Source organism: Nanorana parkeri, unplaced genomic scaffold (genome assembly GCF_000935625.1).
Source record: "Nanorana parkeri isolate BGI_ZX_2015 unplaced genomic scaffold, ASM93562v1 scaffold193, whole genome shotgun sequence".
Taxonomy (NCBI): Eukaryota; Metazoa; Chordata; class Amphibia; order Anura; family Dicroglossidae; genus Nanorana; species Nanorana parkeri.
Window position 1 is genome coordinate 1387978 of NW_017306461.1, and position 12413 is coordinate 1400390.

The following is a 12413-nucleotide window of genomic DNA, read 5'->3' on the forward strand; positions in this document are numbered from 1 at the left end:
GGGTTGATATTCTATAGAATTATTCTCATTACTTAGTTCCTTCAACAGATATTTAATTTCCAGATAAGACCTGTAGGGCTCCAGCTGTTGTTGAACTACAAGTCCCATGATGCATTGCAAGACTCTGGCAGCCACAGGCATGACTCCCAGAGGAAAAGGCATGATGGGATTTGTGGTGCCGAGCTTGCCTACCCCCGTGCTATTGCAAACAATTGGGTTGATTTACTAAAGGAGCACACCCCATTTCTTTTGCAAATTTTAATTTATTCATGTTAGGAACATTTAAAAAAAAAATCAATTTTTGCTCAAACACAGTGAAGGGGATTTACAAAACCTGGAGCAGACTGAATCTGGAGCAGTTGCCCATGGCAACCAGTCAGCTTCTCTCTCATTTTCAAATCTTACCTGAGCAAACTGAAGAGAGAAGCTGATTGGTTGCCATGCAGAGCTGCTCCAGATTTAGTCTGCTCCAGACCAGGCGACACCCCACCGTGTCGTCATCGCCCGTGACGTCAACTCGCGTGTGCGCGATGACGTCATCGCACATGCGCAACCCTCTGATTGACACCTGCTGGTGGCCATCTTGGTGATGGATGCCGGCAGAGAGAGGAGGGGACGTTCACCCGGCGGGATGAGGTATGCCGCTGGGTCCCCTTCTCTCTCCTGGCACTGCCGGGCTCTCGGTCCACTGACTTTTTAGAGGGGTGTGACACCAAAATGACTGTTAGTCATTTTGGTGTCACCCCTGCAATGGTCAAGAAAAACAAATGGCAAACGCACTCATCAATTTGTAACCAGCTCTAAGCAAGGTGCACATGGAAGGGCTTTATACAGTACAACAGCAAAAAGTTTCCCAGCACACTCGCCAGCCGGCATGCAAAAAAACTTGTCTCACCGCTAAGGTTAAAAACCGAGGTTTAGATACACGTCTTCTGCAGAAAATGTGAAAGCCGCACCGCCGCGCCAAGGCACCTCTAGATAGTGCGGTGCTAACTCTCAACTATGAGAGTCTCCATCTTGGAGCACATGGATGGGGCAAAAGATTAAATTAGGTGCAGGCTTGTCAAGAGGAAGCCCAACCTCCTTAAAGGCACGGGGACGCACAAAGGACCCCCCCCCGCACATCACAACGGCAGCTGAGACCCCCAATGCATCACTGCACCAAATCAGTCAAGCAAAACAAATGGCAAACACACTCATCAATTTGTAACCAGCTCTAAGCAAGGTGCACATGGAAGGGCTTCATACAGTACAACAGCAAAAAGTTTCCTAGCACATCTTTACCCCTGCAATGGTGTCACCCAGGTGTAGGCCGCACCCCCCTTGTGACCCCACCGGTTATGCCACTGATGTGTGTCCACTTTGAAGAAGATGGTACAGAGCATGTAGAGTCAGATTATAATGTGTGCGTCCATCCTAAAGAATATTGAACGGGGATTGTAGAGTCACATCCATGTGTGTGGCCAGCTTGGCTTGCAGAAGCAGGCGACTGAATAATGACACGATTAGTGCCGGTGATTACAGTAAAGTCGTCCATTACCTTATTCTAACTTCAGCTCTGAGTCAGATGTGTGTGTGGGAGACGGGAAGAGCTGACACTTCTGCCCAGTGAACTGTGAACCGCTTAACTGACCTGACTGCACTTGGAAGACTCTAAAGAATTCCACAGCTGCCAGAAGCCAAGATTTAACTCTTTGGTAGATCAGTCTGATAAAAACACATGTCGAAATCTAGAGAAAAGAGAGTACATGTGCGTTGTATAGCAAGCGGTCAGATCATTTAATTTGCCGTCTAAATCTACAGCAGAGCAGTGACCTGACCGATTGCCGTATGTAACACAGAGACTTGTTGTGATCTTGGTGCATAGCATGTAAGTCCATCAAGGAAAGGTAACACAGGGACCCTTTCACACTTGTGCATTTTCACACCTTGAGGCGCGCCTGTTCATTTGAAATGGCCTGTCATTGCATCTCAAAGCACAAAAAGCCAGAACTGCAGCATTTTCACCATAGCACGCCGCCAACACACAACAGCTGTCTTGTGGTACACTATAGCGCAGGCGCATTGACAGCATTGTGTGCATTGGGGTGCCGCTCTACATGAATGACACTGAAATGAACATGCTACCATGTGTTAACATCTGTTGCGGTAACCTATGGCAACCTATCGCAAATAAATTTGATTTGCATGCAAGCATATTGTGAAGGCGGCCTTGAAGTGAACTTATGGCCAGGCAATAGACATTTAGGGCTCATTCACATGGGAATCGGCCGGCAGGTACAGCTCCGTGCTGTGTGCATGGCCGTATCGGGCAGCTCCCGGCAAGGACATGGTGCTGCGTGTGATTAGTACGCAGCCCCCGTCCTTCTCTATGGGACTACGCGGCTGTACGGCCCCCTACGCTCACCCCAATTGCAGGTCCGGGTGAGCGTAGGGCGGCGTGCGGCCACGTAGTCCCATAGAGAAGGACAGGAGCTGTGTACTAATCACACGCACTTCGCAGGAGCTGCCCGATACGGCCGTGCACACAGCACGGAGCTGTACGTGCCGGCTGATTTCCATGTGAATGAGCCCTAAAAGTAAACTATTTTTTCAATAATAAATCCAAATCAAACAAATAGACTTTGGCCAGAAAAGCATTTCAATAAATTTTTTGCCCAAACAATTCCATCATCATGTTTCCAAACAGCTCCGACTCTCTCAGCTCAGCTTCCCTGAACTTCATGTCCAGTACAAGATCACAAGGGGCAGAGCAGTCTCCAGCAGGAGTCTATCTGCCAACTTGGAGAAGGCGGAAGTGAGAAGTTAGGAGTAGAGGAGTGTCATTCCCTGCCTGGAGACACACATAGCTTACTAGCACCCACAAGAGAGATTCCATAGGACCCTGCAAGGGAAAGGAGTCACCCTAAAACAGGATATCAGGATCAGTGCTAAGGGGACTAGTTTATTCTGCAGGAAACTAACAGGGTTATTCACAAAAGGGTGGAGGGTTTGGAGAAGGCCGGAGAAGTGAACAATCTAAGACGACATAGCTGACCTGGAAAGTGAGCTGAACTGGATAATTTTTCCAAATCAGCTATGTTGTCCTAGATTGTTCCCTTCTCCTGCCTTCTCCAAACTCGTCACCCTTTTATGAATAGACCTGTAAAACTTTTAGAAATCAAGGAGCAGCATCCATTGTAAGTGATTTCATCAGCATTTGAAATAGCTTAAAAACCTTTTGACTTTTATATCACTTTAAGATAATGGAATGATTGCACACAATATATACAGTATACACATATTTCTTCTACCTGGAAGAACAATTTGGATCATATTTAGCACCACCATATGTTTAGTTTTTGAACAGCTACCCCTAGACATCATTGTAATACCTATCCGCAATGCTTGGATAAGTGTTGCATAGAAACAGTTGTAAGTTGCTTCTCTGTATTGGGCCTTGAGTCTGTAGCACTTTGAATTCCATTTGTTTTTATGTTCCTATGAACCATTTTTATGTTCAGTAAGACACTGTTCTAATTGCTGATGAAAATATGCTGGAAACAAAAAAAAGAGAAGACTTTGACCTTACGAGAGTGGGATGACTTTCCGTATGAAAATAGTTCTGAGATGAGTAAGTTATTGTAACCAGATTGTGAGCGCTCTCCACTTCCAGCTGTTGTTTGATCATTGTCACACCCAGAGACATTCGAAGGCGGATTTAATTAACCCCCTGACATGCACAGGGGGCACCAGCTATCCGCCAAGAGCTTGGGACATCCGTAGTTGGTAGGCACAGGGCCCAAAATCTAAGGGTCCATTCACATTTAAGCAATGTGTTACATGAAGGACATAAAATAATGGCACCCACATCGCGATCGGTTCACATCTTGGCGACTCGCATGGCAATTGTGCACAAAACCGTGCGGATTGCCGCGCAGTCAGGAGTCGCCATTGGAGGATTAGCTAACTGTCAAAATTATAATCTGAAAGGTAGTGCCTCTGTAGCGCTTTACCCACTCAAAAAAAGATTGATTCCATTGGTACGTAATAAAAAAAGTGAATATTATTTTCACTTTTTTAAATTATTTTTATATTTCCAACATAGTGAAAACTACAGTGGGTGCCATGCAATGCTATATCTATCTCTTTAGACAGGTCAGGGCCCTCCTAACCATAGACAGGCCAGGGCCCTCCTAACCATAGACAGGCCACGGCCCTCCTAACCATAGACAGGTCAGGGCCCTCCTCACCATAGACAGGTCAGGGCCCTCCTAACCATATACAGTCCAGGCCCTCCTAACCATAGACAGGTCAGGGCCCTCCTAACCATATACAGGCCAGGGCCCTTCTAACCATAGACAGGTCAGGGTCCTCCTAACCATAGACAGGTAAGGGCCTACCTAACCATAGACAGGTCAGGGGCCTCTTAACCGTAGACAGGCCAGGGCCCCCCTAACCATAGACAGGCCAGGGCACTCCTAACCATAGACAGGTAAGGGCCCTCCTAACCATAGACAGGTCAGGACCCTCCTAACCATAGACAGGCCAGGGCCTTCCTAACCATAGACACGTCAGGGCCCTCCTAACGATAGACAGGTCAGGGCTCTCCTAACCATAGACGGGTCAGGGCCCTGCTAACCATAGATGGGTCAGGGCCCTTCTAACCATAGACGGGTCAGGGCCCTTCTAACCATAGACGGGTCAGGGCCCTCCTAACCATAGACGGGTCAGGGCCCTCCTAACCATAGGCAGGTCAGGGCCCTCCTAACCATAGACAAGTCAGGGTCCTCCTAACTATAGACAGGCCAGGGCCCTCCTACTCATATACAGGTTAGGGCCCTCCTAACCATAGACAGGTTAGGGCCCTCCTAACCATCTCTTCAAGTCTCTTAGTCTTAAAATTTTTCCATTCCCCTCTTTCCTCACTTCAATTCTACTTCACATATATTGCATGGCTGCCCACCACTAAAAAGTGCTAATGTGTTCCCGACATGTTTCGCCACCAAACAGGCGGCTTCATCATGGGATTTTGTGTAAAAGGTGCTCTGTGTCAGCACGTAAAAATAAAGCGTCACTTTCGACCGAGTCAGCAGGAAACAGACAAAATTGAGTCTGTGTACGGCCAGTTCAGACAGCTCTTGTTTCGGGAACTGATAAATGAGGACAACACTTGTTTATCTGCAATTCCCCTCAAATACTAATGACCTTATTATCATGCTGTTGTGTGTTGCAGAATTATGTGCATTATGTATAATTTTCCTGTCTGCACTGTGTTTTCTCCCCAGTAAAGTACATGAAGGAGATATCCTCCTTTTTCAAAGGTCCTAACCTTGGTGGCCCAGGGAGCTGGGATAATGTACCGCCAGTCCTGCCACAGAAGAGGGGTTCACCAGCTCTGCCTTCCCGGGATGTAAAGGATGGGAAGAGCATTCCGCTGAAGATGTGTTATGTTTCCCGCACCTTCTTGCCTGCTGACCCAGAGCTCAGGTAAGGGGTTGAGATGTCTGACTTAAGTACAAACTGTGTTCAGAGCTCAGACCAGAACTATGGGTGGATTGGTCTATGGTGGGGTCAAATTATGCTCTACATAAGAGGCAATAGAATGACCTTATAGTAGTTGGTTCCATTCAGCTGGACTTGCTCTGTAATGTTGATGACCTTTCTCCACTCATACAAATTGTTTCCTCAGTTCAGACTTTAAACCTGAACTATGGCTGGGTGGGTCTATGGTGGGATCAAATTATGCTCTACTTAAGAGGCAATAGAGATACCTCATAGTAGTTGGTCACATTCAGCTGGACTTGTTCTGTAATGTTGAAGGCATTTTGCCACTCATACATGCACAGCTTCTTTGTTTCTGAGCTCTTGGATGAGCATTGCATTGTCTTCAACATTACCAAGCAAGCCAAGCTGAATGGAACCAACTACTAAGAGGTAACTCTACTACCTCTTATTTAGAGCATAATTTGACCCCACCATAGACTAAGTTGGATATGACAAATTACTACTAGCTATACCATGGACCTGGACAAATAAGAACCTTCACAGACTGGCAGTAGTATTCACGCATGTTCATGCAGAATGCTATGGAGATGTTTGGAGGCCAAGAGCCAATGTGAGAATCTTTTGATTCTGAATGTGCCTCTTAGTAATAATGGCTTGGGTTGTAGCACTAAAGTTGTCAAGATAAGCACAATACAATAGTTTATCAATCTTTTCCATCTTCATCTCAGAGTACACAATTAATACAGTGTAGAATACATACTGGCCCAAAAATCCCAAGACAGTCCTGGGTTCCATCTCTGAGTTGACTTCTCCAGCAAGCAGATGACATTAGAGGTGTACCTGGATGGCTGATACAGGCAGGATTGGGGTGGATCTATAATTATCTCAGGGATTCTTCAGATGTCAGCATTTCTGTTTGTCTTTTTATGTTACTTTCCTATAGATATCTCGAGATTTGTTCTGCAGACGGTAGAGATGTTCTCTTCCTTCGAGCAAAGGATGCAGGGACAGCCCAGTCATGGTTCAGTGCCATTCACACTAATGTCAGCGCTCTGATGCCACGAGTCCGGGAAGAAATCAAACAGATCCTGGCCAAGGAGGTCAAACACATGGGCTGGCTGACAGAACAGGTAGGAGACATGTCCTGAAGATAGAAGGATTGTATGTGTGTGACATTATGGCTCCTACAGCCTCAGCAAGGATTTGCAAGGACAGACTTCAAAAGTTTTCTTAAAGCCAGTAAATGCAATCACTAAATTACCATATAAGCTTTACTGGGGTATGTTCTCCCCACCAAACCAACAACCCCCCTGGTGCCCCCCCCCTCCCCCCCACTGGCTGCTATAATTTGTAGCTTTTGTGTCCTAGTATTTTTTCGAAGTCTGTAGGCCGGTCTTCTCTAGGTTGGGTGATCCTCATGAATGCAGAGAGAAGCTCCAGTTCCCTGTGAATGAAGGGCACCATTTGACGCCCCCCCCTCCCCTATGATTCCTTGCCCTCACCTTGTGTGCCCAATCTTCCAGGTTGAGTGATGATGGCCATTGCTCAACCAGGAAGACTGAGGACATCATGTGGTGAAGAAGAGGTACTGCTGGGAACAGCTTCAGACTGAAGAGGAGTATTGCAGTATGAATTTTTTTTTTAACAGCGACCTTTTCAAGAAATAAAAATGTATCCTGGGGTTAGGTAATACAATTTCAAAAGTTATTTCAACCCTGTCACGCCCCATCCTTCCGCCTAATGGTTTCAAAGGAGGGGCCTTCCTGACACGCATTGCACAGGCATGGTCCGCCCTTGTCCCCATCAAGAAACTGGTCCAGAGCAATGATGCTGTGCAGGGCAGCTGATGCTAGAGCAAGTGCATGTAGTTAGGAAGTGGCTAGAAAAGGCTGGAGAAGATCATCAGTATTGATATGAGGACAAACTATCAAACAAAGTTTACATTTGTACTAGTTACCACTGTCACTGAAACTGAAAGTGACAGGTAATCCAAAATTTTGAGTTGACAGCAGAACAAGAATAAAGGAGAAATCTTCCAATGTTCCAATGACAATTATCTAAGAGTGGATTTTCCTTTTATTTGGAGAGATTTTCTCTTACTTCCTGCTGTGTCTATAAGACAGGAAGTGGAGGTAAATCTCCCCAATAGGAAACAAATAGAAAACCAATCTTGGGTTTTATCTTTCTCGTACGCTATCCAAACTAAGGTTTTAGATACACTTTAATGAGATATTTTCCATTGTTGCGTGGTAGGTTTGCTGCAAGTGCTGTGCTCGAGGTCCTCTGCTAATAGGCAATATTAATCACCTTCTTTCTCCTGTTCTTGGCTTTTAGCTGCCACCAGAGGGAAAGAGGAACCTTGTGGCCATTCTTACAGAGAAAGATTTCCTCTTGTACAACAGCCTCCCGCACACCAGAGACGGGTTCAGTAAACCAGCATTCTGCCACCCGCTCATTGCCACCAGGTAAGGGGTAAGCCGCATGATACAAATGTATATAAATTGTACCAGGGAATAAAGAGGCCCTGTCATGAATGCATATTGGTAAAGTATGCCCCTGAATTTTCCTACGCTTGTGCAAGGAGGAGTGGTTCTAGTCTTGCCTACGTATTTGTAAAACTATTAGAAAGTGCCGGTTCAGGTTCACTTTAGGGTGGGTAGCACATGCCTTCTGCTTGATTGCCCTCCACCCCATTACCCTGAAAAAGATTACTGCACTGGATCAGAGCCTATACAGGGTTAAGGGCATACCCTCACATGTGTGCCCATGCCTCATGACTGGCTGCTCGGGGATTGGTTCAGGTTAACTTTAGGGTTGGTAGCACATACCTTCTGCTTGATCGCTCACCACCCCATTACCAAATCTTACCTTAAAATCTCCTATGATTAGCAGTCAGAGGCAGCTGTGCCTTAGATCTCACACTGCAGATATACAGCCATGAGGCTAAAGGCACGTGGTTGCCTAGGCACAGAGACTGCTGCTATTCTTCAGGATGACTTTAAAACTATGGGTTCAGGTTCTCTTTAGGGCACATGCCTTCCGCTTGACTGCCCACCACCCCATTACGCTGAGTGAGATTACTGCACTGGATCAGAGCCTCCACAGGGTTAAGGGTACACCCTCACATGTGTGCCCATGCCTCATGACTGGCTGCTCAAGCATCAGGTGCTGCATCTTTTCCCTATCACTGACTTACCACACGTTATTCTGCACGGTATCTTTGTGGGAGACGGCCATGTTGGTAGAGGAAGGCCTTTGCTTATTCATGTCAGAGCCACCCACTTGATGACTGGTGATCTCGTGACGGGGTAATGATCAAGAAGCAGCAGGAGAGATGGAGGAAGTACAGCTCCACAGAATGAATGAAGCAGAAGAAGGGAGATCCTTGCACTGTTGGTCCTCAGGTACAGCTTCCTCTCCAGCAACAGCGAGTAGCACAAAAGTGACTTCACCAAATATCACTTTAAATCTCCTGAGACTAGCACTCAGAGGCAACCGTGCCCAAGATCTCACACTGCAGATTCACAGCTCTGAGGCTGAGGGCACAGGGTTGCTTAGGCACAGAGACTGTGCTGCTATTTTTCTGGATGACTTTAAAGCTAATGGTTCATTAATTCAGGGTACATTGAAATGTCTTGATTTTTCCTTATAGCATGGGAAATCTTTACTTTTTGAATGCAGGTTCCCTTTAAAACTTTGTGAATTAAACCTATTGAGAGCTTTCAGAGCTTAAAGTGTATTTTCACTTTGCAACCAAATTGGAATAACACCCAATTTACATTTGTTACATGTTATCATTCACATTGCATAAGTTACTAAAAAATAACAAAACAAAACCTACAGCAACAACTACAAATTACAAATATTAAAAAATTGCTGCTTACCTTTTTCCTTACTGAAACATCGTAGTTTTTCCCTTCTATGTAATGATAAGGAGGGAGCAGGGGAGTTATGTTTCCCATGATAAATCCTGCTTGTACTGTGCTGGCAGATCTCATCAGTTATAAACAAGATGTGCAGGATTGTCTGTCCTATCAAAGGGTTAAAGATCTGAAGGCTTAGGCGGTACATTGTATGTTAATGCAAATTTTAAATAAAAAATTATTTAGCTGTACATTGCCACTTATTCTAAGCAATAGAAGCAGGGGCGTAACTAGAAATCACAGGGCCCCATAGCAAAATTTTGTATGGGGCCCTGTGATTTCTAGTTACACCCCTTGAAGAGCCCACATAGCTCACCTGAGGGTGACCCTGCAGAGCCCACCATAGACTCTATGGTGGGCTCTGCAGGGTCACCCTCAGGTGGGCTGGTCACACTCCTTACCTGTCCGCCTCTTCTTCCGCCGTCTTCCCTCCTCCGTCGCCGGGCACGCTCCGTCCTCCGTCCCTCGCTACGCCACTGAATACAAGCTGCCTATAGGGTCCTATATATAAACCTTCTCCAAAGAAACAACTAGAAACGTAAGTAGTATTTATTTTTTTTTTTAAATAATTGATGTGAAGTATGCTGTGTGAATGGGAACACATAACATATATATAGGCATGTTCTCTAATTCAACTGAAAAAACTCAAAATACGTTTTTAAAGGTGCTTCTACTATTACTTGTCTTCAAATAACGTTCCTGCCACCTAGTGGTCATAAGGGATAAGTGCACCACCAATGGCATGAATATGAATGACCCTTTTCAGTGTGCTTTAATATTAAACATGCCCCTAGGTGGACTGCAGGATTGAAAATGTTAACTATATTTATTCAGTGCCTAGGAGCCTCTAAACGTTGTGGGAATACACCTCTGTAACAGTGAAGTGACTATTTCCTTTTCTATAGTGATGCTTTTTTACATTGTTATACAAAGTTATAGGTATTGTGCTTCCTTAAAAATAACCTTTATCGAGAACACTCAAATTCAACAGTGATATCTGCAGTTTAAAACGAACACTGATATTATTAAAACAAAATGGTCATGGCCAAAATAATACCCCAAAATCAGGTTCCTGGAAAATAAGAGGTATTATAATTATTTCCCTGGTGACCCGTGTCTCCTGCCTCCACTTGGTGAAGCTCTACAGACTCCATCAGAACCTTCATTTGACAATTCAGGGAGTGACGGATGCCCATGTCCCCCGCCCTGCGCTGTGGTTCCATCCTCCGGCCCCTAGTTTACCAAGTAGGATGGAACCTTAGCGAGGGACAGAAGACATTTTTGGAAGTGTCAGATGACGCAGATTCTGGCAGAGGCTGTAGAACAGAGGGACAGTAGGAAACCTGGGCCACCGGAAAGGTAAACACAATACGACTTTGTTTGCAGGGACCTGCTTTTGGAATTTCTTTTTACATAATAGTGTAGATTTAAATACATACATGAGATGATATTTTAGCCAGGGTCCGTATTCTAAGTATCTGTACAGGTTTTAGGAATACTGCTATAGCCTCTGTAAATCTGCAGCTCACCATACACATTACAATCTGACTGTACACTCTGCTTTACATCTACCACTATATAGCGCAAAGGCCTGTTTGATTGGCTCGGTAATACAGCCCCCATTATGTGTATTTCATCTCTGTATAATAAGCTTGGGGTACAGCTTTAATAATTAAACAGAGGACAATTATCACTGTATTTGTTTCCAGATATAAAGTGGTTAATTTGCTATAATGTTTCTGTCATCCTTCACAGGCTTGTACACTCCGGGCCCCCCAAGAGTTCACTGCAATACGACACAGAGCTGGCCTTTGCTCTTCGCTCCGGCACACAGAAGGGGGTGGAAACTCACTTGTTTAGCGTGACAATGCCTAGAGAGCTGGCGGAGTGGACCCGGGCATTAGTAGATGGATGTCACAATGCAGCTGAGCTTATACAAGAGGTGACTACAGGTGAGACAAGTGCAGCTAAAAACAGCCCACACGACTTTTTTATGTTATATTAATCCCTAAAATGCAATGCATATTACTCCAACCATTTTGTATTTAAAGTGCACCTGCATGTTTCCCATACTAGACTTTGAAGAGGGATCCTTTGTCAAGTTGGGCAGGAGGAAAAGCACTGACGTCTAATGATCCCTCCTTTAAAGTCAGTCTGTATGTTTCCATACTAGGCAAGGTAACAGGATGGCTTTAATGGAGGGATCTTTCATCAAGTTGGGCTGGGAATAATGTACATAGCCCTGTTGAAACTTACACAGGAATCTTGGGCAGTCTGGCAGCTGGGGAATGCAGGCAAAGTAGGCACTGACTCCTATTGATCCCTCCTTTAAAGTAAACCTCTATGCTTTCCATACTAGGCAAAGTAACAGGTTGACTTTAAAGGAGGCACCATGAGGAGTCAGTGCTTACTTTTCCTGCATTATCCAGCTGCCAGGCTGCTCAAGATTCCTGTGTAAGTTTAGACAGGACTGTGCCCATTACTCCCAGCACAACCTGAAGAGTGACCCCTCCTTTAAAGTCAACCTGTTACTTTGCCTAGTATGGGAAACATACAGGTACATTTTAAAGGAGGCATCATAAAGGGGTCAATACTTACTTTGCCTGTATTCCTTAATTGCCCAAGATTGTTAGTTTCAACAGGTCTATGCACCTTACTCCCAGCCCAACCTGATAACGCTCGGGCATGGTGATTGGTTTGCTAAATCGTTGAGTGCTGCGTTGTCGGAATCAGGGGAGTGCCACATAGTCTTCCATCAGAGGATCACAGTTCAGATTGCTTGGTGATTGGTTGCTAAATCATTGTGTGCTGCGTTGTCGGAATCAAAGAAGTGCCACATAGTCTTCCATCAGAGGATCACAGATCAGATTGCTTGGTGATTGGTTGCTAAATCATTGGGTGCTGCGTTGTCGGAATCAAAGAAGTGCCAGATAGTCTTCCATCAGAGGATCACAGATCAGATTGCTTGGTGATTGGTTGCTAAATCATTGGGTGCTGCGTTGT

The 12413-nt window shown here is 45.2% G+C and overlaps 1 protein-coding gene across 1 annotated transcript in view; it reads left to right on the top strand.

Moving 5' to 3' along the window:
- SNTA1 (syntrophin alpha 1) overlaps positions 1–12413 on the top strand; it is a 45413-nt gene that overhangs the window by 25124 nt on the left and 7876 nt on the right. Inside the window, exons 3-6 of the mRNA XM_018555356.1 lie at positions 5268–5469; positions 6431–6617; positions 7822–7952; positions 11166–11362. Coding sequence (XP_018410858.1) covers positions 5268–5469; positions 6431–6617; positions 7822–7952; positions 11166–11362 — 717 coding nt within the window. The remainder of the gene's footprint in view (positions 1–5267; positions 5470–6430; positions 6618–7821; positions 7953–11165; positions 11363–12413) is intronic.